The sequence below is a fragment of the Macaca thibetana genome, chromosome 1 (genome assembly GCF_024542745.1).
Source record: "Macaca thibetana thibetana isolate TM-01 chromosome 1, ASM2454274v1, whole genome shotgun sequence".
In the NCBI taxonomy this organism is placed as follows: domain Eukaryota; kingdom Metazoa; phylum Chordata; class Mammalia; order Primates; family Cercopithecidae; genus Macaca; species Macaca thibetana.
This window is the reverse complement of record NC_065578.1, coordinates 132,428,080-132,453,770: the sequence shown is the minus strand read 5'-3', so window position 1 is coordinate 132,453,770 and position 25,691 is coordinate 132,428,080. Positions and strand designations below refer to the sequence as shown.

Here is a 25,691-nt window from a genome sequence, read left to right as displayed (position 1 = left end):
CTTTCTGGGCAGAGAAGCCAAGACACCAAGCGATCCCTCAAGAAGTTCACTCAGAGGGGCTTAGCCATGCTCACAGAGACACCCTGGCACAGACATCCTGCCTCCCTCCCACAGACACATTGCTGAGGGGTGCACACGCCTACACTGGCACCCCCTTCCCCGGTCCTCTTGGCACTGTTCTCTCCAACACTCCCTCACTAGCTCATCAGTCACCTTACTCCTACCACACACCCTGAATCCCCCATAGCACCCCTGCTCCCAGGGGTCCCCTACACTTGGGGATGGCCTTGAGTCAGGTATGGGTGCGGAGGACATATCCAGAGGGGACAGCTAGGAGGAGACTCTGTTCCTGCACATACCCCTTCTCTCCTCTTTCAGCTCAGGAGGCCTGACTCCATTTGAAAGGCCTGAAGCCTCGGGGGAAGGTGGGCTGGACATTCCTGGGGAACCCTATGCCTTGGGATCAGGATTAACTCTTCAGAGCCTGGCCACTCTTCCTCCCAAGCCTGGCTTCTCCTTCCTCTTCCCCACTTCCCCCAGGGAAGGAGGCAGCAAATGAGTGGTGAGGGGAGCCCTTGGAAGCTGTAAATGAGGTGACTGTTGTCACCCTGAGGATGTGGCCAGGAGGAAGTGAAGTTTAACAGGTGCCTAATTACAAGTCCCGCTGGCTATCCTGTGCCACTCTTAGGACAGGGAAGAGCTTGGGTGGGGACTCAGTAATGCCCAGCTAGGCCACCCTGTCACCCCGCTAATTAGGGTTCCTGGGACTCCTCCCCAAGGCGGGGACCAGGCCCCCTCCCTCCCATAGAAATAACTCCGGCTGCTCCCCAGCTGGGCACTCATTGCACCTTCCTGCCACCCTGGGCCGTGTCTGGGCCCTCAGCTCCCCCCCCTCCACCCACCCCCTCACACCCACCACCACGACCCCACGGGATATCCAGCCCAGGAGGAGGAAACACCGAGTCTAGAAACATGGGAGTTGGAGGAGCATTCCACCTTCTACTCGTGTGCCTGAGCCCAGGTACGGGGCTGGGCAGGGGGCAGGGATAGCCAGCATGAAGCCAAGTGGACAGGAAAGGGGCAGTGAGGGCTCACAGCAGAGCCTGGGGCTGCCTGAGATGCCTGGCAGAGTGCTGTCCACCCTTGCCCTGCTGCAGCCGGGTGTGGGTATTGCCAGGGGACCTCTCCCCAGGAGACCCTGTGCCTGAGGTTCAGGGTGGGTGTCTGTGGTGTGGAGGTCTTTGAGTGGATCTTTATGTGTCCCCTGTTGGGCTCACACATGTGTGCAGGTGCCCTGCAAACTTGTGCTCTGAATAGGAGGAGAGGGATGGATTGCTCTGCAGGAGCTGGAGGTGGGGTAGGAGGGAGGTGAGCACGGGCATTGGGTGAGGGCTCAGGAGGAGCTTGGGAAGGATCAATTTTCATCAGACTGTGTGCTATTCCCAGCGCTACTCCTTCTCTCCTAAGGCCAGGGCCAAGGGGCAGGGGAGTCGCTTGCCTTGAAAGGGCAAGAGACTAAGGCTGGTGTAAGTCTGAGTGCTTGCTTCCATCATGGCCAGTGAGAGCTCAGGCCTGAGACCACAGCCCTGGGCACCCTGTGCTATGGGAGGGCCGTGCCCCACTCCAGGATGAGGCCTGAGGGTGGCGGGGATGGCAACTCCAGAGACTTCTCACCCCACCGGGACAGGTCCACAGGGCAGGGCTCAAGTTTGGACATTGTGGCTTCCTGCTCAGGTTGGGGCAAGTTCCACCAAGGGACATTCTATGCTGACATGGCTGGAAATGGCTGAGTCCCTCCTGCGGTCTGGATTTGGGGTGAAGGGGCATGAAGGAGGAATGTGGGAAGACAGGGCGACATTTTCAGCCTTTGTGTGAGCGTGAATGTGTATGTGAGTGTATGGGTGTGTGTGCCTGTGTGGGAATGAGGACATTTCTGGCAGGATAGCTGCAGCCCCTCTCTGTCTGGTAGAGCAGGGCTGGCAAAGTCCACTCGGAGGCTCCAGCTGTGCTGTGGGGACCTGGACTTCCCCCTGTATGGTGTGTCAGTGGGTGTGTGAGGACAACTCAACGCTGGCTGCATTAACACATCAATACCCTCAGCTGGAGCCGCCTTTTCTCCCCTCCCTTACCTCCAGAGGGAGGGTCAGGAGTTCTGGAAGCACCTTGAAGATTCCGAAAGAATTTACAAGCAGAGAGTAGGCACCACTATTGAGATGACACCCCATAAAGCATGGCCAGCTTTTGTGGGGGCAAGAAGTCACCACTGTCCTCTTCCTTGGAGAGTCCATTGTGATTCCTCCATTCCTGTCTCTCCACAAGTCTCCCATCCAGCTCTCTCTTCCACTTTGCCTTTCTTCCCTCTCTCCGGGCTCTCCTCTCTCATTCCCTATAGTACTTCCTTAGTGCTGCAGCAAAAGGAATCAAGGTGAGACATTAGGAACAACCTCCCAAGGAGAGGGAGGGGTGAGAAAAGGCTGGAACCCTTGGGAGGAGGTTGAGAAGACTTCTAAGGAGATAGAAAAGCCGGGAGAGGCTCCCTGACCTGGGACAATTGAAGAAGCTCTCAGCCTGGTGCAGGGTGGAGGTGCTTTTCTTGCACTGTCGCTCCCTCCCAAGCCCCTCTCCCAGAATGCTTACCCTTCTGCCTGGCAGGCTCCTATGGCATGGAGAGTCCTTCCCTGCGTGGGTGCTTCCAGCGGTGCTTCTCCAGGGTGGAGCCTCTGCTCTCAGCCAAGTTCTGGTTCATCCCTGGCTTGTCTTGAGCCGCCTCAGGATCTGGCAGATGGCAGCAGGATCCTTATCTCAGGAATGAGCTGTTGTTCTCTTGGCCTGGAGCTTGTAGAGGCATCACCAGGTCCCGTTACAGCCCCAGCAGTCAGCCTGCCTGCTCTGGGTCACCTTGGAGTCTAGCTGGGTTAGGAACAGAGCTGATGACCCAGCCAGTGTTCCTAGCGGGGAAGTTCAGGGATCCCTGAGGTGTTGATGTGTCGAGAGGGCCCTTGCTGGCCTCTCTGGAGCCAGGCTAAGCCTTCCTGGCAGGGTTTCCATGGATATGTCTGGTCTTGAATGAACACACACAAGGACTATATGAACACACGGTGGGTGTGTCTTTTGAATTAATATGTTCTGCGTTTGTGTGCAGATTGTGTCTGTGTCTGTATGAATCTAATAGTGTCTGTGTGTGTAGGAAGATGGGGTCACATAGGTATGTATCTGCATTTTGAAGGCTTGTAACAGTGGGCCATGTATCAATTTGTTTGCCCGTGACGGTGTAATTGTGTGTGTGTACGTGTGAGATCTCTATGTGTAAATGTGGTCCTGAGCCACAGAATGACAGAACAGAATGACTGCTGAGATCTGGGGCTGTGACTCCAGAAGACATATTGACTCAAAAAAGAACGCAGACAGAGAGTGTGTGAGGCCTGGTGAGGGGCCTGCAGAGGCAGGGTTGCTGGAGACTGGGAGGTGGAGTGCAGAGTGTCCAGGGTGGGGCCCTGGCTACGCACCCCCCCCCCCCCCGCCCAGTCTTATCCTTCTCTAGGTCCAACCGGTTGGGGATAGGCCTGCCTGGGGCTTCAGGGTAGGGAGGGACAAGAGCTCAGTCCCGAGCTCCTGGGTCCTGGGATCCCAGCTCCTCACCCAGGATTGCCTGCCACTGACTCAGTGGCAGGAGGGGCCTCACTGGGAGCCAGCTTGTGGGGGCGGCTGCATGTGAGCCACACAATCACATAAGAGGAAACACACACAGTCCACAATGCTGTGTAGTCAAGAAAGGCTCACAATGTCCTACAGATAGCTGTGGCCATAGTCCCAGGTGCACACCATCACTCACTATCACACACGAACACAGTCAGGCTCCTGGTCACAGCTGTCCACTGTCATGCACAAGCACACACTGTCACATTTAAGCACTTACATAGCCTCACATGGTCACACGTCACTGTACAAAACCACACAGAGGCATACAGCCACAGACACACACTGTCATGCACAGATACACATAGACACACTTAGTCTTTGGCTTCTCAGGCTGAAGAGGAGTCGCAGAAGCCATTGTAACCACCCTGCTGTCTCTGGACACGAGGAGTTCACTCAGCCCAGACAGAGCCCAGATAGGTGACATTTAATCAGCCGGGCTCTTCCATCAGAGCATTTAACAACTCTGTGTGTACTCCATGCCTTCACACACACACAAACACATCCACACTATCATATAAATATATAATCAGACACGCTAGAAGGTCATGTACATGAATATCCTCATAGTATACATAAGCAATCACAAATACTCATAAGCATACAATGTACATATGTGTACATATTCATACATGCATATAATCATATATACATACAAGCATACCTAACAGCTACATATATAACAGCTATATGTATAGCTGCTATATGCCTAAGACAATTCATGCACACACACATACACACCCACTAAGAGCAGCCCTCCTTTTTATGAAAGCACCCCTGATCTCTGGGTGCAGTGAACAGAGAATATGAAGGGAAGGGCTGACATTGACTCCTCCTGAAGCCCTGGTTCTGCTCCTACCACCCCATCTTCTCTGCCCTCCCCCTAGCACTGCTGTCTGCTGTGCGGATCAACGGGGATGGACAGGAGGTCCTGTACCTGGCAGAAGGTGATAATGTGAGGCTGGGCTGCCCCTACGTCCTGGACCCTGAGGACTATGGTCCCAATGGGCTGGACATCGAGTGGATGCAGGTCAACTCAGACCCCGCCCACCACCGAGAGAACGTGGTGAGTGCTGGGCACAGGGATCTCCTTCCTCTGTGCTTCATGATGTCTACCTGTTGGACAGCCAACATCCCAAGGGGAGAAGACTGACTTTGAACCTCCCCCAAGGCCTCTCAGGGAATGAGGCAATGGGGATGAGAGCTCTGCAATTGTGAATTAAGCTAGCCAGTCAGTCTATGTCCTCCCATCCCATTCTAAAGGGAAGATAAGGTGTAGTCTCTGCCTTCAAAAAGTTCCCAGTCTGACCATATATTTTTCCAAGTGCTTGATCTCACCTGATCTCACCAGTTCTGTAAGAGGTCAGTGGCTCAGGCATCATTATTCTCATTTTTTTCAGCTGAGAAAACAGAGTCTCAGAGAAGTTCAGTGAATTGCCCAAAGCAGCCAACCCACATGGCCCTCCTTGGCCCTGCCTGTTTCACCACCTGTTTTCCTCTTCTTTTCACAGTTCCTTAGTTATCAGGACAAGAGGATCAACCATGGCAACCTTCCCCATCTGCAGCAGAGGGTCCGCTTTGCAGCCTCAGACCCAAGCCAGTACGATGCCTCCATCAACCTCATGAACCTGCAGGTATCTGATACAGCCACCTATGAGTGCCGGGTGAAGAAGACCACCATGGCCACCCGGAAGGTCATTGTTACTGTCCAAGGTATGGCCAGACTCCTCTGAGCTCCTCTTTCCCTGGCTTCAGAGCAAAGGGCAGCTTGGCCACCTTGAGCCTGGCTCTGTCTCTTGGCTGGGCCCTGGCTTACCATTGTCTGCCTCCTTGCAGCACGACCTGCAGTGCCCATGTGCTGGACTGAGGGCCACATGACACGTGGCAACGATGTGGTACTGAAGTGCTATGCCAATGGGGGCTCCCAGCCCCTCTCCTACAAGTGGGCCAAGATCAGTGGGCACCATTACCCCTATCGAGCTGGGTCTTACACCTCCCAGCACAGCTACCACTCTGAGTTGTCCTACCAGGAGTCCTTCCACAGTTCCATAAACCAAGGTGAGAGGGCACTGGGCGAGGGTAGTGTGGGGATGAATGGAAGATCGGGGACTCTGGGATCTGTTGGGGTTTCCTTGGGTTATCAGTGCCATCAAATCCCCTGTGGGCGACCCTCCCTCTGGGCCTACCCCAGCAGCTGCTATTTTTTTTTTTTTTTTTTGGGACGGAGTTTCGCTCTTGTTGCCCAAACTGGAGTGCAATGGTGTGATCTTGGCTCACTCCGACCTCTGCCTCCCAGGTTCAAGTGATTCTTCTGCCTCAGCCTCCCGAGTAGCTGGGATTATGGGTACGTGCCACCATAACCAGCTAATTTTTTTTTATTTTTAGTAGAAATGGGGTTTCACCATTTTAGCCAGGCTGGTCTCAAACTCCTGACCTCAGGTGATCCGCCCACCTCAGCCTCCCAAAGTGCTAGGATTACAGGTGTGAGCCACCATGCCTGGCCCAGCAGCTGCTATTGAGAGGAGATGATAAGGCAAATGTGGAGAGTCAGTCAAAAGTACTATGGTGAATTTGGAGGGAGCATGGTCTCAGACAGAGCTGGGCTTGAATCCTGGCTGGGACACTGACTGGCTCCAAGTCTAAGGCAAGTGGCTTACCCTCCCTGTGCCTTAATTTCTTCATATATGGAAAGGGAATACTAATATATACCTTTCATGGTCATGAAAGCATTAAATGGGGGAGGTGTGTAAAGCTCCCAGTACATAGAGAAGCTGACAATATTCAGTCAAACAAAGAATAATAGAGCTAGGAGGAACCTTAGAGTTCCTCTTCCCCTGGCTTCCCCTGTCCTCACTGTATAAAGGAGACCAAGGCTCAGAGAGAGGATATATTTCCCTAAGGTCAGACCGAATTAATGGTGTCTCTATCTTGCTGCTGGGAGAGAGGTCCTTTCTTGCATCTCTTTCACAGCAGGGGAAAGGTGACTCACCTGGAGAGTGGAGTGTGTGTGTGTGTGTGTGTGGGCGTACACACATGCATAAGTCTTCCCTTCTTCCGGAGTGGGTGTCCCATCCCCCACCCCACAGGGACTGAGGTTGGGGTGTGAGCTCTGAGACCAGGTATTTCTGCACTTCACTTTCAGGCCTGAACAACGGGGACCTGGTGTTGAAGGATATCTCCAGAGCAGACGATGGGCTATATCAGTGCACAGTGGCCAACAACGTGGGCTACAGTGTTTGTGTGGTGGAGGTAAAGGTCTCAGGTAGGTGCAGCAGTCTAGAGGGCTGGGTGGTTGGGAGGGTTGAACTGGAGGAGGCTGGGCTCTAGTTTGGAGCCTTAGCTGCTTCTGCCTTTCCATGGCCATCCATTTGCCAGTGGGGGCTCCCAGCCCCTCTCCTGCAAGTGGGCCAAGGTCAGTGGGTACAATTACCCCTACCGAGTTGGGTCTTACCTCTCCCAGCACAGCTTTCACTCTGTGCTCTAGAGCCCAGAGCGGCTGGAAGCCCTGGGGGAAGCGTTCTGACACAAGGGGTTAACTTGCATCTCCCCATATCTTCCCCACTGGGTGTCCCAGGGCTAAGAGTCCCCCTGGGTCCCTCTCCCTCTTTCCCACTAACCCTTGCCCTGGCATCTCCTGGTGCTGGTCCCTCAGGCTCCTGCCAGGCTGTGAGAAAGCCTGACCTGCCTCCACTTCTCTCCACAGACTCCCGGCGTATAGGCGTGATCATCGGCGCCATCCTGGGCTCTCTGCTCGCGCTGGGCTGCCTGGCCGTAGGCATTTGGGGGCTCGTCTGCTGCTGCTGCGGGGGCTCCGGGGCTGGCGGCGCCCGCGGTGCCTTCGGCTACGGCAACGGCGGCGGGGTCGGCGGAGGGGCCTGCGGCGACTTGGCTAGTGAGATCAGGTAAAACCTGATGCATGCTGCATGCTGCTGTGCGGCAGGGAACCGGCGCCCTGCCCACCTCACTCCTGCCTGCCACCGGCCGGCTGGGCCCCCCACCCCAACCCTGCCCGCCATCGCCACGGAGTGCTGGGACTGCGGCATGTCGACCTGCCACCCAACGCATGGCTTTTCCCTCCCTTTCCCACCCTAGTCTTCACCTCTGCTCCCTGCCTTCCATTTCCCTCCTATCTACGCACCTGTCTGTCTTGTCTAGACTGTAAGCTCCTGGAGGGCAGGGCCTATGTTTTTTCACGTTTCCCCTGTACTGCGCCGGTGAGAACTCTGACATGATTATTTAAGATGAACTAATAATAAGAATAGTGCTAATAACTTATATTAGAAGCAAACTAGAAATAAAAATAGAACAAGTCTAGTAGTACTAATGATTGCAATGCCTCGGGGATGGAGGGAAAGACGGAGAAGACTGAGGGGCAGGATGTGAGAAAGAGAGAGATTGCTCGTACAAGGTCAGGGTTAGCTAAGGAAAGACGAAGAGGAAAAGCAGCTCCTTCTGGATCTCTATTTGAAGCGGTCGGCCGGCGAAACATCAGAAAGGGATTGGAGGGGCCTGGAGGGGGCTGCCTGCGGGGCTGTCCAGATACGCGTGGACAAGCCCTGTCTGGAGGATGGGGATGCTGGCCCCCGGACCGCTGCAGGGTCGCCGACCCAGGAAGGGGCACAAAGGAGAGTAGGTCCAGGCCGAGGGAGAGAGGAGGGCAGGTGGAGAGAGGCGAGGGCAGGTGGAGGGAGGCGCGGGAGACGAGAGGTTGCCAAGAGCCCTCGGCTCTGCCCAGGCCGTGCCCACGCCGCGCCGCGGAGCAGCCAGCTCACTCGCCCGCCTGTTGTTTTCCACAGAGAGGACGCCGTGGCGCCCGGGTGCAAGGCCAGCGGGCGCGGCAGCCGCGTCACCCACCTCCTGGGGTACCCGACGCAGAACGTCAGCCGCTCCCTGCGCCGCAAGTACGCGCCTCCGCCCTGCGGTGGCCCCGAGAACGTGGCCTTGGCGCCCTGCACCGCCGCCGCAGCCTGCGAAGCGGGCCCCTCCCCGGTCTACGTCAAGGTCAAGAGCGCGGAGCCGGCCGACTGCGCCGAGGGGCCGGTGCAGTGCAAGAACGGCCTCCTGGTGTGAGCGCGCGCGCCGGGCCGGGCTGCGCCCCGGCCGGGAGGAGGGCGCGGGGCTCTCTGTCCGCAGCTGGGGACACGTCGGGGCTGGGGCCGACCTCGCTCGCCCCAGGCTGCCAGGCGGCTGAGGGTGAAGGTATTTCCATAAGGAAATGCGTAGGGAGGCAGATCTTCCTCCCCAAAAGTGGGAGGGGGCGGGCGAGGGCGGAGGAAGGCGATCCCGAGCCTTCTCCTCACCCCCGGGACCGAAGGTTCGGGGGAGAGGGAGGGAGGAGGCTGAGTGTCCTAGAGCGGCTGAGGCCGGAGGCCCGGAGTCCCCAGCCTAAGCAGAGGGCCCCGGGGGCCGGGTGGGTGGGGGTCTGTCTGGACGAATTGTTGTGTGTGTGAGGTCTGAACTCTGAGGCAGCAGTCTTAGCACAATAAAGAAACATTGAGACGGGAGTCCGAAGTGGCTGTCCGCGTTCCACGGAGGTTGGGCATGGGGTGGCTAGCCCTGCCCAGGGCCCGGGAGGGTTGCTTCTGTCGCTCCACCTCGACCCCGCCCCTCTCCTCCCTCCTGCTTGGATACCTGGCAGTCAGAGCTGGAAGGGGCCATCCAATGCTACTCCTTTCAACAACATACAAAGTGCGGGTAAACGGAAAACAAAGACAAAAAGAATTAGCTCAGAATCTCTATGACCGTAAAATAAACTATTTGAGGAACTGGCAAGGTGCAATACACTTGCCATTTCTAAATATTCAAAGTTTTACACATGTCAAGATTTTCTGTTGAGAATAATGTGCTCTGAAGGTCTAGGGAGTCTTTGTATGTTGTTGAAAGCTAAAAGGAAACTAGTCCTTGGATCACAGAAGGCACAGGCACCCGGTGAAACAGAAACAAGGACATGTGAAAATAAGACTACCACCTGTTATATTAAAAAACTAAGTGCCACAGTTGTAGGGTGCTGGGTGAAGTGCAGGAAGGAGGGGGAATAATATTTATATAGCGAATATTATGGAACTCGGATAGTATGGTAAGTCCCTTCACCTAGATGCTGCTGGTGTTTTAGAACAATTTTTTTTTTGTTTTTTTTTTTTTTTTCACTTGTCTACAGTTGGTCAACTTGTGCAGAGCCCATCCACAGGAGATGTTTGAGAAATACCAAGTGAATAAATGTGGCAGCATTACTTTATGCTAGCAAAAAAAAGTTTTTAGATATTTTACAGTTACTACCTTATAATAGAATATTCTGTGGTTAGAATCTAGGCCTTTCTGAGATCCAGCTCCACACTCTTACACCCTGAAGTGGTCAGCCACTCCTAAATAGGGATTAATTGAGCTATTCAGTATTTACCAGCACTTGTTTTGTTAAACACCTTGTCGTGATATTTACAATGTATTTTGGGGGATGTTTTAGTCATTTTTGGTCCAAAAGTGGAAATCAATAAGCACTGTTTTTGTTAATAGGCATGAGACGTCCTCTCTTGTTTAGTGAGGTGGGGAGTGCTTAATCGAAGAGTAATGTTTGAGATAAAGTTCCAAGGATATATTTGCTAAGCAAACAGTAAGTAAAGTGGGCAATGTTATAGATGTTCCTTTGTTGATAAAGGTACCAGGTGGTCACACAGCAAGGAGGGGGATGCAGACAAGTAGACAAGCTCTACTAATCCTTCTTTGTTCGACATCATCTCTGTTGGGCATTGGAATCTACTTTCCTAATGCAATTCCCACTTACCTATGACTTAAGAATTTTTAATATGGAATAGAAATGATTAATAGGAGAAGCTTGGCTGGATTAATTTCCTATGCTGAGCAAGATTAAACTTAAAAAACTAGTTAGGTCCATCCTAAATGCCCAAGATTTAAGAAGGAACCTCATAGTTCAACTGGTATTTGATGAATGTGAATGATTTTGTATTTGATGAGCTCATGAGGACAACATAGTGATGCAGGGGAGTAGGTGTTTGTATATCTGAATTTTCTGGGCTGTCTGTTTCTCATTGTATATGTAATTTATTTGTATACCTATTTGTAGAGTTCATTTTAGTTAGATTATTTGTGCTTTGGTAGCAAAAATACATTTGAAAGGGTAAGTTCTTGAAGTCAGCAGTTTCATGTCTGCTATGAGACATGTATCAGGAAAAGTAGTGTGGGTTCTATTATTTCCATGCTAAAACTTGGATGGTGTTACCTTACCACTTTGGTCCCTTGTTTCAAGGATGTTAGAACTTAGCTTAGACCTCCCTCAGAATCCTTTTGGACTTTGGGCTTCATTTGTTTGGCCTGCCTTGTTTTTATTTGGTCATCCTTCTTGATTCTTTCATACTATTTGTTTACACTTAACTCTGGAATATTTTGGTGGTTGTTTTCAATGTACTCTAGGTCTTTAAATTGGTTTGTAATGAATTATTGAGGAGAATAGCAAGTTGTTGACATTATATCTGACTGTAGTAACATTAGTATATTTCCATTTCAATTTGTTGGGCAATTTGCTCGTGAAAATATAAGATGTTATATTTAGTTCTACCAAAACCAGGATCTCAATATTATTCTTCTGGCAGGTTGCTCTGTGTGTGTGTGTGTGTGTCTGTCTGTCTGTCTGTCTTTGATTTTTTTCCTTCATATTTTCCCCTTAATTCGGTGTCAGTCAATACTGTCACTGTTTCACATCCATTGTCACATAAAACCAGTCATCTCATTCTCCCAGGCCCCCTGTCCTTGGGAAGGGATGTGCAGTCTGCAGGTATTAGTGATTTTACTTAGCTGCATGAGTTGCTGGGAAAGGCCTTGGCTGGATTTATAATGATCTGTGTTTACTGAGCATGATGAAGCAAAGTTCAATATTATTACTCTGAAGTCTGACCTAAAAAAAATCCTACTCCTTCACTATACAGATAGGGAAACTGAGGCCCCTCAGGCTGGACTTTAAATCCCCAATTCTACTTTTTCATTTTATTCTAGAAGGTCAGATGAGAGGAAACAGAGCTCTGTCATGGATGACCTCTAAATGTTCCCTGATGGTTCTTAGCATCCTTCTTTCTCTTCCCCTCATTGATCTATTCCTGACTTCTTTTATCTCTTTCAGAGGTATGCCTTCTTTCATAATAGCCAGGAAGGGATTCAGAGTCATACTCTCTGGTGTAGAAAGACCTTCAAGGCCAGCTAGCCCAGCTCCCCCTTTTGGTGGGAAGGGGATTGGCATTTATTGAGCACCTATTAAGTGTTAGGTGCTTTTCGATTTTTTGTCTTATTTATTCCTTACTTTAGTCCTATGAGGTTGTGTATTATCCCCATTATACAGATGAATAAACTGAGCCTCAGAGGGATTAGGTATCTTGACCAAGGCAACAAAGATAATAAAGATAATTCAGGATTTGATCTAGGCATGTTTGGTTCCAGGACAGCAGGCTGTTTCTCTGGTATTTGAATTCCTTCTATAGCATTCCTGACAAAGGGTATTCAACCTCTTCTTGACAACCTCCAGTGGCAGCTCACTACCTTCCAAGGCAGGCCACTTGGCCTCTCACTGTCAATATTCAACAGAACATTTCTCTGGAACCCGGTTTTTGTCCCCATATAGCTTTTATCCCTTGATCCAAGTTCTACTCTTAGGGACCCCAGAGCATTGTATTTCTAATTCAGCTGCCTCTAGTGGACAAAGTGGTTGCACTCCATACAGGATGGCTGCAACAGGGACACAACTGGACAGTTGTCTGGTCTAGTTGGTGGGAGGTGTTCAGAAGAGCACAGTACTTCAAGGTTGCTTCATTCTGCTTTCCTTTCCCCAGCTGCCTGCTTGTTGAGAGCCCAGCCTCTTTCTTCTCTCTTTGTCTCTTTTCTTTTGAGGAGAAGCTAGTCTTCCTCATTTTTCCTGCTCCTATTCTAGGGTCACAGGAGGTGTGGGGTGTGCATGGGCCTCAAAGTGTCTTTAGGAAGCCCCCAAACCCTTGTTAGTAACACATAACTAGGAAACCCTCAAGATGCCTTGGGTATTTGCAAAGGGGTGATGGCATTGCCAATTCTGCTTTTATAGAGCTTGCTGGGAGAGATGAGAGACAGTAATGAGGCAAAAGGAACTAGAGACAACTGTCCTGGGGGTGTGGGAAGGTGGGGAGTTCTTGGAAATGGGAAGGAAAGGACATTAAATAAGGAGAAGAGCAGGGAACTCCAGGAACCATTCATCCCTTCATTTATTTGGTCATATTTATGAGCACCTATAAGATGACTTGTCATAGATGAAGAGATCTTCAGCAGGGCACTGTGCCTGGCATACTTTTGCCCTAAGGCAGGGGATGATATAGGACGATGTGGAGAGGGTGCTCCCAGTCTGAGGAGCTTCCAGCTCAGCTTCCTGCAAGGTGCTGAGGGACAGAGGCAGCCAGCTGGCTGTGCAGGTTGTTGAATGATATCATCTTCCCCATTCCAGGAGCAAGGAAGCCATGATCAGACTTAGCCTCCATTTAGGGGGTGGGACCAGTGAGGCTCTGGCAAGAAAGGCTCACTAAAAAGCAGCAAGAGAGATTTTAGAGAGACTCTGAGAACAACTTGCTGTTAGGGTGAGTCAACAGGGAAGGTAGAGAGTTCCTAAATCCAATGCTGAGATCACAGTACTTACTTACAGTAACTGTACTTGTGACTGTAAGTCACTGTACTTGTGACAGACAGTCACTGTACCTACCACCCCAGGAGAATAAGGGAGGGAAGTTTCTGTTTCAACAATTTTGCTTCAGGGACACCGTGGTGTTTTTTGTTCATTTCTCCTGCATGAAACCTTGTTCAGTGCTGGAAGAGAGCACTTGTGGTGACATATGTTCAACAGTGGCTTTGGGAGTAGGGTGTAGGGTGGGGTAGGGGCTGGGAAGCCCTGATTTATAGCCTTTGCTGATTTCCATGATGTCAATGCTTCCACTATGGCTGAATTCAAGCTACCAACACGATGTGACTGGCATGGAATTGGGAGAAATGTTTGGTAGCACATGATTGTATGGTATTTCCATGATACAGATACAATGGAGGAAGTAAATAACTTTAAGAGCTTAGGTAATAGTGCACTGTAGTAAAGTCATCAGGAAGTGATGAATTTTGAGTACTTATCAACTTTGTTTTAATATCATTTAGTTATAAATGTATGTAATTTACTTTTTAATAATGGCTGCATTTAACAACTGGCTTGGAAAAGTTAGGTGGACCGTGTCATCCCAGGCAAGCAGAAGGCTGGGTACACAAGTGTTGCCTCAAGCATGGAAATCTCAAGTACATCTTGATTTTTCTCTATTTTTCTAGAGAGATGCAAACAGCACAAAGTTATGCTACTTCTATTAAATACTACCTAAATTGTCCTCATCCTACTTCCTAGTTCCACCTTTTCCATCTCTCCCCCACCTTGCTGGAGCTGAATTCTGGTTCCTCAGGTCACTGAAAAATTACTGAGAGAATTTATATCCCCTTGGTTCCGGGTTTCTCTTTCGGTAGCCATCAGAAACCTGCGTTGGCATCCAAAGAATTTGCATACATTTGTCTCCCAGGGCATCCAGCCATAGGAAATCTATTCAAGAAATGCTTGTGCGTCCTCATTGTCTCAGTTCCTTCTCTGACTCTCTCCCCAGGCTCTAGGAAGTCATCCTCTAGTTGTCTTCTCTTAAGCCCCTAATTCTCAAGACCATGAGTCATATGGAGTCCCAAGGAATTTTCTTCTGTGTGCTCCTCTTTGACTAACTATTACCACGCGTGCTGCTCAATTACATTTCACCTACTCTAGGCCCAGTCAAACTGTGGTGACTCTGGGGAGGGGTTAATAATAATAATAATTATGATTTTGCCTCACTGGAAACAAAGGAGTTTTGGGAATTACCCAATCATAATCCTTCCAGAGTTAGAAAAACTACTTCACTCCTATGGGTTTAGGTTGGGGCCTGCCTGGATGCAGGGGACTGAATCTGTAGCCCTGTCCCCTAAGCTGCCCAGGGAGTCTCCTCATGGCTCGTTTCCCTGATTTGGTGGGAACCTGGGAAACCCCTGCTCTGGAGTTAACAGTTAACACTCTGGAGTTAACTCAACATTCATTCAGCCCATCTGGGGTAACAATTTCATTGATTCCTGGTGTATGGAAACAAAACCAATTCCATTCAGTTCTTTGTAGTTAGGTTGGGAAGAATGTGCAGCAGAGGGGTGCATGGGGGATGTGGGAACTTGCAGACAAGGTGGGGATAGTGGCTGCTTTAGGGAATCTGGAGGAGCTGGGTGTGATCATTGTGGTTGCTGGTGGGGAGTGGACAGGATGGCCTTCTGCCACCCATCTGTGGCCATTGCCCTCCCCAGTCTTCTTAGATGCATTTTAGCAGGATGGGCAGGATGGGACACTGAGCGCCAAGGAGGAGACTGAAGCCTTGACAAAGGCAGGACATCGAGCAGAGGAGGATGGGGTGAAACTGCTGATCACATTGTCACAGAGGCTGAGTTTGAGGTGATAGCGGACTCCTGTGTAGGTTTCTCGAGGAATTAAAGAAAGGAGGAGGAAGAAAACTTGTAGTACATGTTAGTAAGTTAGCCATGTTCCCATCTGCGAAGAAAAAAAGCCTCAGTTTTGGAGCTAGACAGATGTGAGTTTATAGTTATTTAATAAACTTTCAAAGCCTCAGTTTCTTTGTCTGTAAAATGGAATAGTAATAGGGCTGTTTTGTGTGACAGGCATATTACAGAGCCTGGAACATACGGCTCAGCAAATGGTTGATCCTCAACCCTCCACATCCCTAGAATGTAATTTCATCTCCCCCTAGAATGTAATTTCATCTCCTACAAGAGGACAGGCCTGGAGGTACGGATCTAACCACACAGAGGTCAAGGGCAGAGGCTGGGGGAGTGGGAGGTCCACCGGGAGGAGAATAGAGAATGAAGAATGAAGCCTTGGGATTGAACTTGGAGATGGCTCACCATCTTGGGGAAGAGGCAAGGAGTCCAGGAAACCACCAGTAGAGAAGGAGGAAAACCAGGACTTGCCTCTGAGTCCTGGAATCCACATGCAGGTGTGAATATTGACAGGAATCCTCATTAGTAATAATAATCCTAATGATAACAGGAAGCACCTGAAACACAAGCTCGGCAGGGTCACAGAGTCAGTCTGGGGATAAGCTGCCAGAATCCTCAGGGTGGCCCCCTGGGCCAGGGTGTACCCTCCCGTGCCCTTTCCCATCTGCCTGCCCTCAGTTCCTGGCACTCAGGTCCCCTATGGCCTCCCTCTGGGCCCAGGGCTCACTGTGGTGCCCTCTGTAGCCCTGACTTTGACAACCCCTCCCAGGTGGAGGGTCCCTCCTGAAGGGTTGCCACACAACTTTCCCAGAGCTGAGGAGGGACCTTCCTGGCAGGTGGGAGTTGGGGGGCACATAGATTTTCTTCACCGTTTTGGGGAGAATTCATTCAGCCTTGGAAGTGAATTTCTTCAGCCCAGTCCAGACCCCACTTCCGGCTTGCCTCCAACCTGGGAAGCCTCCTCCTGTCAGTCCCCTCAGACGCCCCTGGTCTACGCCCCTATTCTGCCTGGATGCCATCTGCAGCCTCGTGACTCTTCCCTGCAGTCGCTCACCTGAACTGGCTCCTGTGTCTCCCCAAACGTTGGGGTTGTGGCTCCAAGTCCCTGCCTCAGCCCCGTCCCCACCTCACCTCAGCCCTTTGCCAAGGCTGGTCCGTGAAACTCCCGTACCCTTCAGAAAGGCAGACTGGCCTTACCCTGTCCTCTTATCCCAGTCTCTTGCCTGCTCCCATACAGTGTTTGTTATCCTCACCCTGTCTTGGGAGTGTCCTGTTGTCCTCCCATCTCCATCAGACTAGAGTTCCCCTGAGAGCAGGGTCCATGTCTCTTCCCTTCTCAACATCTACTTTCTTGAGGGCTCAGAATGCCTCTCTGCGCTGACCTGTCCTAAAATTAGTGTGGTGGAGGAAGTTTGTATTAGAGACTCCTCCCTCAGCTTAGGAGTCTAATGACAATAGTTAATGCCTGTGGTTGCCTCAAGGACATGATGTGGAAAATGCCACATATATCCGCCCAGATCCTTCTCAGAGGTGCATGTGAACATTGCCCTCCCCAAGCGTGTTCATCACCTGGTGAGCAGAGTCAGCAAGGGCCTGGGGAACAGCCTCACTGGTGGTCTGGGCCTCCCAGGGGTAGGGCGTGGGCCATGCCAGGCTCAGCTCTATAGGACAGGTCATGGTTTAACAGACTCTGTTGGAAGCTCTTTCCTGTCCCGCATGCAGGCTTCTCACTCACAGTTTACTAAGGACTTAAAGGTAGGCCATGTTTGTGATCACTGCCATAAAAACATTGAGCAACAGATCCTTGGTCAGGAGCCTAACCTGCTATTACAATGTTGTTCCTGTGGGGAAATCTGCTTGTGTCTTTTCAATAAACATTAGCCTTCCCGAGACTGCAGCACAGTCTGAGAAAGTGAGGAATGAGGATGGGAATAATCTCCTCCCCAGCCCCCCACCACCTCTCTACCTATTCACCTAAAACCTGCATGCCAATAATACCAAAATTTATTTACCCAGGCCAGCCCTCTCTCCTGCACTCCACACTCACATACCTGCTTAGATGTTTAACAGATGTCTCAAACGTAGCATGTCCCAGACACTGCCTCTACCCCACCTACTGTCTTCCCTGTCTCAGCTGATGGAGACTCCGTCCTTGTTTCATTCCTTTCTCTATGTCACCATTCCCCCGCCACATCCACTGGGTCAGGAGGCTGAGCAATATATTGGGTTGAATCATATGAAAATTGTCATTTTTGTACGTTTAAACACAGTCAAATGCAGGTAATTTCATACGATTCAATCTAATAAAGGAAATGTAAGATGACTTGAGGAAGAAAAGTCATCTCTTCTGCTGCTCTGACTCCACCTCCTATAAGGACAACTGGGACATTCCTATAACCTAGTAGATGTTGGCAGAGCTCCTTCAACATGACCCTGGGCATGGAGGGACTACAAGACAAGAGGACCTCCCACAGCACTCTCAGTCCACACTGGTCGGGGGCCATGGTGTCCTGGTCAGCTTCTCTACCACCTGGACTGAATCCTGCCTGCCCAGCTCCAGAAAGTCCTGAAACATTCAGGAACCAAGGTTCAGAATGGCAGGGAGTGATGGAACTGCCTCAGTAGCCATGGAGAACTGTCCTTGATCCCAACTCCTCTGAATCTAATCCACCTCATGCCTTGTCCTGCAGCATTCACAGCCCCATATAGATTGTGGAGGTGGAGCCCCTGATGCTGTCTGAGGAGCCTTTCCAAGCAACAGGGGCAGTGACTTGGACAGGCAGCCATGGTCAGACACAGAAGGGCAGTGCATCAGTCACTCCAAAGTTGCTGGCTTCATAGATACCATGATTGTATCTATCGGCTTTGCCTTCATTGCAAATCCAGAAGCAAACCCTTCTCTCCTGTTACCTCCCAGCTCACAGCCACCCTCATCTCTTGCCTGGGTTACAGCAGCAGCATCCGGACTGATTTCCCTGCTTCCTCCCTCCCACCTTCAGTTCATTCTCAGCAGAGAAGCCAGAGGGATAGTTAAATCATTCTTCTGCTCAAACCCCTGAAATGACTTCTTAAGATCAAATTCCTTACACTCGTGCTTCAGGCCATCCATGTCACTTCTCTGACCTAATCCATCATTCTTCTTCCTGGCTGTCTCCCCGGAGCATCACTGGCCCCTCATTGTTTCTTGAACACCTTAGGGTCCTTGTTCTGGCTGTTCTCTTTGCCCAGAATGGCTCTCCTCTGGATTTCCCAATGGCTTAATTCTCACCTCCTTCAAATCTTTGCTCAGTTTTCTCCCTCTCAGTAATGCCTACCATGGCCACCTTAAGATTGCAGTACCCTCCTGCCTGTGCTCGTCATCACACTTATCCACCTCCTACTCTGCTTTTTTTCCTTTAATCTGTAGCACTTATCCTCCTCCAACATGCTATAACATTTATTTGTTACGGTGATTGCTAATTGACTTGTCCCCGCCTTTCTGTAAGCTCCACAAGGAGGGACACAAGGTAGGGATCTTTGTCTGTTTTATTCGCTAATGTACTTAAGCTCCTAAAAAGTGCCAGGCATATGGCATACACTCAATAAATATTGTTTCCAAGAAAGAAAAGGGATGGAGGAGACAGACCAACTGCAGCAGGAAGAGCTAACCCCCATCCCCAGGAGGTGAGACTTTAGTAAGGAGCTGCCTATCTCCTCCTGTGTGGCCAAGAGGTCCCTAAGAGGTGTAGAAGTTTGTCTGAACCCAGCCGACCGATTATACTGCCTGGAAGGGGAGATGCAGACATGGAATCTCTTGGCCTGAGAGTTTCACCTTCCTCAGTGGAGGGGATATCTGGAGAATGCCCATTTTGTCCACCTGCATGTTCCCTAACCTTGAGTTAACCACTTCGTTACAAAGTGTGTTTTGGCGATGTGCTTACTGAGTGTCACCGGTAGGACTGGGTGTTAAACCTGATCCGTCTAGGAACATGGAGCCTTCCAACTGAGATGATTAATCTCATTTAGACAAATTAAAGAACAATGGACACAACTGTTGATTCAGGCTCATGCAAAGCTGGGAGAGTTGATGCTAAGAGACCACTTGAGGGAAAGGCTTCTGAGAGGAGGAGTGCCTGGGGCTGGGCCTGGAAGTGTTGGTTGGAGACCAAGATGGATAAAGAAGGATATTCTCAGCTGGGAGGCAGGGGGAAAAGCCTGGTTAAAGGGGCAGAGTGCATGAGTGTGTTGGGGCAGGGGACAGACAAGAGCCGAGTCTGTCTGGAATCGAGGGTGCTGAATTGGGGCTGCCAATAGCTGAGTCATCTCCATCTTAAGGTCTCTGAGGTCTCAGGTTGGCTGAAAGGGAAGGAAGTCTTCCAGCTGCTGTGCTCCCCAGCAGGGGTGGGCTGAGGGACAATCACGGTATCTATGAAGCCAGCAACTTTGGAGTGACTGATGCACTGCCCTTCTGTGTCTGACCATGGCTGCCTGTCCAAGTCACTGCCCCTGTTGCTTGGAAAGGCTCCTCAGACAGCATCAGGGGCTCCACCTCCACAATCTATATGGGGCTGTGAATGCTGCAGGACAAGGCATGAGGTGGATTAGATTCAGAGGGGTTGGGATCAAGGACAGTTCTCCATGGCTACTGAGGCAGTTCCATCACTCCCTGCCATTCTGAACCTTGGTTCCTGAATGTTTCAGGACTTTCTGGAGCTGGGCAGGCAGGATTCAGTCCAGGTGGTAGAGAAGCTGACCAGGACACCATGGCCCCCGACCAGTATGGACTGAGAGTGCTGTGGGAGGTCCTCTTGTCTTGTGGTCCCTCCATGCCCAGGGTCATGTTGAAGGAGCTCTGCCAACATCTACTAGGTTATAGGAATGTCCCAGTTGTCCTTATAGGAGGTGGAGTCAGAGCAGCAGAAGAGATGACTTTTCTTCCTCAAGTCATCTTACATTTCCTTTATTAGATTGAATCGTATGAAATTACCTGCATTTGACTGTGTTTAAACGTACAAAAATGACAATTTTCATATGATTCAACCCAATATATTGCTCAGCCTCTAAGAATCTGTTCCTTTTAAAGCCCCTCTTCCTGATAATTAAGGACCAATTAACTTCTGACTTCACCCTAAAACTAACTCTTTTTTTTTTTTTTTTTTTTTTTTTTTTGAGACAGAGTTTCACTCTTGTTGCCCAGGCTGGAGTGCAATGGCGTGATCTTGGCTCAACACAACCTCCGCCTCCTGGGTTCAAGTGATTCTCCTGCCTCAGCTTCCCAAGTAGCTGGGATTACAGGCATGTGCCACCATGCCTGGCTAATTTTGTATTTTTACTAGAGATGGGGTTTCTCCAGATTGGTCAGGCTGGTCTCGAACTCCTGACCTCAGGTTATACGCCCGCCTCGGCCTCCCAAAGTGCTGGGATTACAGGCACGAGCCACTGTGCCCAGCCAAAACTAACTCTGTATTTCCAGGTTTGGTAAATGGCACCTCCATCTGCCTCTTTACTCATGTCAGAGACCTCAGTGTCATCCTTGACCACTCCCTCAACCAAGGACACTAAGTCTTGTCTATTCTATTCTACCTCCTAAACATGCACTGAAGTCACCCACTTCTCTCCCTTTCTCTCCCCACCTTTATTCCAAGCTATGACAAGCTATGATGGTTTCTTTGTAGGATTCCTGCAATAACTTCATTTTCCTGCCTTCACTCTCGGAACCTTCAATCCATTCTCCACGCAGCTGCCAGCATGATCTTTTAAAATGCAAGTCTGATTGTGTCATTTCCTGTCTTAAAGCTCTTCAGTGGCCGGCTTTTACATTTATAATTAACTTTTAAATTTCTCCATGTCCTATCAGACCCTACATAATCTGACCTCTGCCATCCTCTCCTCCCAGAGTCCCTCCTGCTCATTGCCCTCTGTCCCTGGGGACCTTCCCTCAGATGCTTACAAGGGCAGAGATCTTTCTAGAAGGGCTTTTGTGGATGCTCAATCCCAGCATGGCAGCTCCCCCACTCTTTGCTTTGCTGACTCCTCCTCTCCCCACTGGCCTCAGCTTGACTCTCCTTCCTCAGGGAGGCCCTTCCCTCTGTCCACCCACCAGCTATATTTTGCTCCCTTGTTATTCTGGCTCTTGGTTTTCAGCTATTTTCTTCTATAGAGATTAGCACAGTTTTAATTAAACATTTGTGTACATTTGTACAGTGTCTGTCTCTGCCTGACTAGTCGGCAAGCTTCATGAATGCAGAGACTCGCCTGCCGTGCCCACAGCTCTGTTCCTAGTGTGTCTGGCATGGAGTGTGTACTCACTAAAGACGTGTTGAGAGAATGAGTGCCGTGGACCCGTGAATCAGTCCTCCAGGAAATCAGAGCCCGCTGTCCCGAGTGTGATTCCAGACCCACATTGCTGTGCTCATTTTGAGCTGCAGTGAGAGCTGGGGGTTTCCTTTTAGTCATGGGGAAGGTGTCAGGTTCAGGGGGTGGGAGGGAATTATGATGGAAAAAGTTCAGGGGGAGGGGTCCCCATATTGAGGCCCACCCATAACATTTGTAATTATAAGTTGAGTGAACACATTATTACGTAAAATATGTTCTACCCTCCTAGCTTGACAAATATACCTTCACAATGCCTTGGAAGGCTAGGTTTGGATTCAGAAATCTTGGACTCTTTGGGGTTTCATACCAGAACTCCCAGCATAGGAAGAACTGGCTCCCTTGCCCAGATCAGATCTGCCTAAATCAGATCCTTTCTCTTCTCACCTGCAGCTCCAGCCCACACTGCGAAGAGCCTTGTGCCCACAGCTGTGCACATCCCAAGCTTCCTCCACGCCTTGTCCATAAACTGCCCCTCAGCTACCCTCAGACTCAGGGTACACGTAGGCATTTTAGCCCATCTTCAGAATTCCCATCTGTATTTCTGAAATGTGATCTAAAAGGGGGCGAGGGAGCTACAGGTGAAAGCACCGTTGTCTCCTTGCCTATGGAGGAGAGCCAGAGCTGCCCTTCTGCAGTACAGGCCAGGGCAGCAGCCTTCTTGCCTTGCTGTAGGGGTGATATTGTCTGTGCTTGTGGCTTCCTGGGGTAATTGGATAGGGAATGGACCGAGAGGCATCCTGTTAGGCTTGTCCTTTCTAGACGCAGCCTACAGAAGAATAAACGCTCCATTAGCAGCTGGCTGGAGCTGGCTGAGGCTCTGGCTGGTGACTCTGGCCTCTGGTGTAGGCTTCCCTCAGATGAGTGCACAGATGAGAGCTCTACCTTCTCCTGACTGCCCAGGCCTCAGGACAAGTAAGCCAAGAGCCTCAGTCCTTCCCTTGTACTTCTTGTCCTTCTCCTGGGAGTGACCAGGCCTGCGGTCAGTCCTTCTGCCATCTGCCTCTCTCACGTCCTCAGGCGGAGGCATCCTTACATGTGGGGATCTGTGCTCCGTGCTCAGGAGGGATCCAGCACCCTGGGTGTGTGTGGGGGTTGTTAGGGATTTTCTGGGACTGTTAGGCTGTCAGGTTTTTATCAGTGAGGGGCAGGAGGGATCCCAAGGTATTTTTGAGCAGGGAAGAGAGAGGTCCAGGCTACCAACTGGTTGTATCTGCTTTGCTGGGGGGTGGGAACGGGGGTAGTGGCTCCCTGGCCTGGGAGCAGGACTGCAGTGAGTATGCTGGAACTCTGAGCTCCTGCAGTTAAGCCAACTGAAGGTGGGCATACGGTTGAGTGGGTCAGCCAGCAGACAGAGCTCCGACCTCTTCATTTTCTCTCTGGTTAGGCTGAGTTCAAATGACTTTACCTGACTTTGGAAGACTCTTGAGGAGGCTAAGCAGGCCCAGCCAGTGGGTACGGGCTTGAAGACCAACAGGGTGGGCTGGCAGACAGGACAGCATCAGCATCTCAATCCAGGTGTCCCAGCCAGGACCACCCCAACCACCACCAGGAGAATGGAACCAGCCCCCAGCCCTTGTGAGCAGCTCTCCCTTTTCTGCACTATCTCAAGGGAAATCTGAAGACAAGCTACCAGCATGAGATGTCCTGGTGTTCAGGCAACACAGTTAAACAAAAGTGTGATGCTGCTGTGGGAAGGCCTGCCCCAGGACACTACCATACCATGCCATCTTCTGTTCCTGCCAGCTGAAGTTTTATTCCCAGGCAATGCTTTCTCCTTTTACCATTTCCCCTGGGACCCTGACTGGCTCTCTTTGGGGACTGAGGTCTTACAGGCCAGGAGGTGCCTTTGAGCTCATGTTAGGGGCTGTGTCCCTGTGAACTCACTGGAATCCTTTGTTGACACACTGCTTTCTTACCAGTCTGTGAGCTCTTTGAGGGCAGGGCTTGTGGTGCTACTATTTAGTAATTCCTGTATCCCAGTTGGTGCTGACACATAGTAGGTGCATAGTAAGTGCTTATTGAATGAACAGATGGGTGCATTTCCTGTTCTACAGATACCTGTTCAAACTTTGTTTTGTACTTTATTTTGTTAACCCAGTTAATGCTTCTGACAAGATGTCCTACAACTCCTCCCCACCCCATCAAAAAGGAGGGCCCTTGGCCTCAAATAGGCCAATCAGGCTCCGTTGGTTGGGAGTTGAATCTTCAGTGAGCAACTGGGGAAGATAGAACAGAACTATTTTCGGAGGCCCTGAGGCCTGCATCCTCAAGGCTACCTGGCTTTGTCTTTTCTGAGGCTTGGTCAACATTTTCCTTGGTTCTCTAAGTTACTCACAACTTTCTAATACATTTCCTCTTTTACTTTAGTTAAAACCAGAGTTGGTTTCTATTGCTTGCCTCCAAAGAAACTTGACTGATGTAAGTGTTTTCCTATTATTTTTAAATCTCCTAAAGAACATAAAATTTTTAATGACTATATATGTTATATTCACTTATTTGACTGATTTGCTGGGTTTTTTTTCCTGGTAATGGGATTATTACTTTCTATCATCTCTTTTCAATTCTGATACCTTCCCAAAGCAACATACTATAAAAAAGGCACAAGAAGGGAAGCTAGAATAAATTGTCTTTAGAGAAAGCTTGGCTTTTTTTCTGACACCCTAGCAGAATCCTTTCATTGACCTCTTTTGACCATCTCTTCATTCATTCATTCATTCATTCTTTTTATTTCTTAATTTTAATTATTTATTTCTTTTAGAGATGGGGTCTCACTGTGCTGCCCAGGCTGGTCTTGAACTTCTGGCCTTGAGTGATCCTCCCACTTTAGCCTCCTTAGTAATTGGGACTACAGGTGTACACCACAGTGCCTGCCCATTCTTTCTTTCATTTATAATTCATTATTATAAGTCTCTAGTCTACAGTATTGCTCTGAGATGGTTTCTGCTTAAGCAGATTCGTTGAAACAGTTTACTTCATATTTGGATTTTCCCACCTGTCAGAACATTCTTCCTTGGTAATCTAGTGCAGTGGAAGGGACTGGACTGATTTAGATAATCAAAAGGTAATTCTGACTGTGCCTCTAATTATGTAATTTCAGAGGAGTAACATTCTCTTTGGATTTAGGTTTCCACGTGAGAAATAAAACAGCTTGAACTGAGTAACTACAGATTTCCTTCCAGCTTTAAGATCCTATTATTCATATGAGTCAATATCTGCCTTTTAGTGATATGCTCCAATGGCCCCAGTTACACAGTCTGGGCTTATGTGATAGCCCTTCAAATATTTGAGAACCTATGCTCCCGTGAGTGTTTTGTTCTAGGCTCAACATAACCAGTTTCTGTAATCATTTCTCATATGGTAAGGTTTTTAGACTTTTCACCATTCTGGTCATTCTCTTCGGGACACTCCAGTTTTTCAGTGTCTGCATGGAAATATGGCTTTGAGACCTGGACCCGGGCTGGTCACGCTGTGGGAGTCTCCCCACTACTTGCCCCTGCGCTCAGCCTGCCCCTCCTGGCAGATAATGTTGACTAAGGCACAGCCCAAGGGGAGGCAGCCACTACAACTTTCCTAGATCTAGCAATAGTTATTTGTTGCCATTTTAGAGGCCCTTCCTTCAGGCTATATGCAGAACAGATGCAGGTAGCCATGGAGCCAAATCTGGAAGGAGATGGTGCTTCCTCTGAAGATCAGTAAGTAACCAAGAGTGATTAACTGAACAAGTGCTAGTTCTTAATACACAAGGAAGGAGGATTTGCTACAGGTGTCATTAATGTTTGCAGCAGCTTTTTTTTTTTTTTTTAATTGAGACGGAGTCTCACTGTGTTGCCCAGGCTGAAGTGCAGTGGCACAATCTCAGCTCATACAGCAGTTTTTTAAAAAATGAGGCACTGAATGTTCATGTCTCCATTGATGAGAAAAATGTCCTCTCTAACCCTTTTCTTTTGCTATGCCCCTTTCCCATTCTCTCTGATATCATGTCTCATGAGTCCTTTGCCCTAGCAGCTCTTGTATTTGTCTTTTGTACAGGAGAACAGATGCAAAAACTACTGCTCAAGGAAAATAAAATGAAA

The 25,691-nt window shown here is 49.8% G+C and overlaps 2 protein-coding genes and 1 non-coding gene across 3 annotated transcripts in view; 2 read left to right on the top strand and 1 right to left on the bottom strand.

Annotated features, from left to right (window-relative positions):
* The window catches only part of LOC126935658 (sodium/potassium-transporting ATPase subunit alpha-2), a 907,274-nt gene that overhangs the window by 289,067 nt on the left and 592,516 nt on the right, over positions 1–25,691 (bottom strand). The gene's annotated exons all lie outside the window — the stretch shown is intronic.
* On the top strand, positions 3,562–16,434 carry VSIG8 (V-set and immunoglobulin domain containing 8). Its single transcript, XM_050758329.1, has 6 exons — positions 3,562–4,762; positions 5,208–5,409; positions 5,533–5,754; positions 6,839–6,958; positions 7,400–7,598; positions 8,493–16,434. The coding sequence occupies exons 1-6, from the start codon at positions 4,721–4,723 to the stop codon at positions 8,764–8,766; spliced, it is 1,059 nt and encodes a 352-aa protein (XP_050614286.1). The 5' UTR covers positions 3,562–4,720; the 3' UTR covers positions 8,767–16,434.
* LOC126945454 (small nucleolar RNA SNORD64) lies at positions 11,533–11,599 on the top strand. Its single transcript, XR_007722454.1, has one exon. It is a non-coding gene; the product is annotated as a small nucleolar RNA SNORD64 (small nucleolar RNA).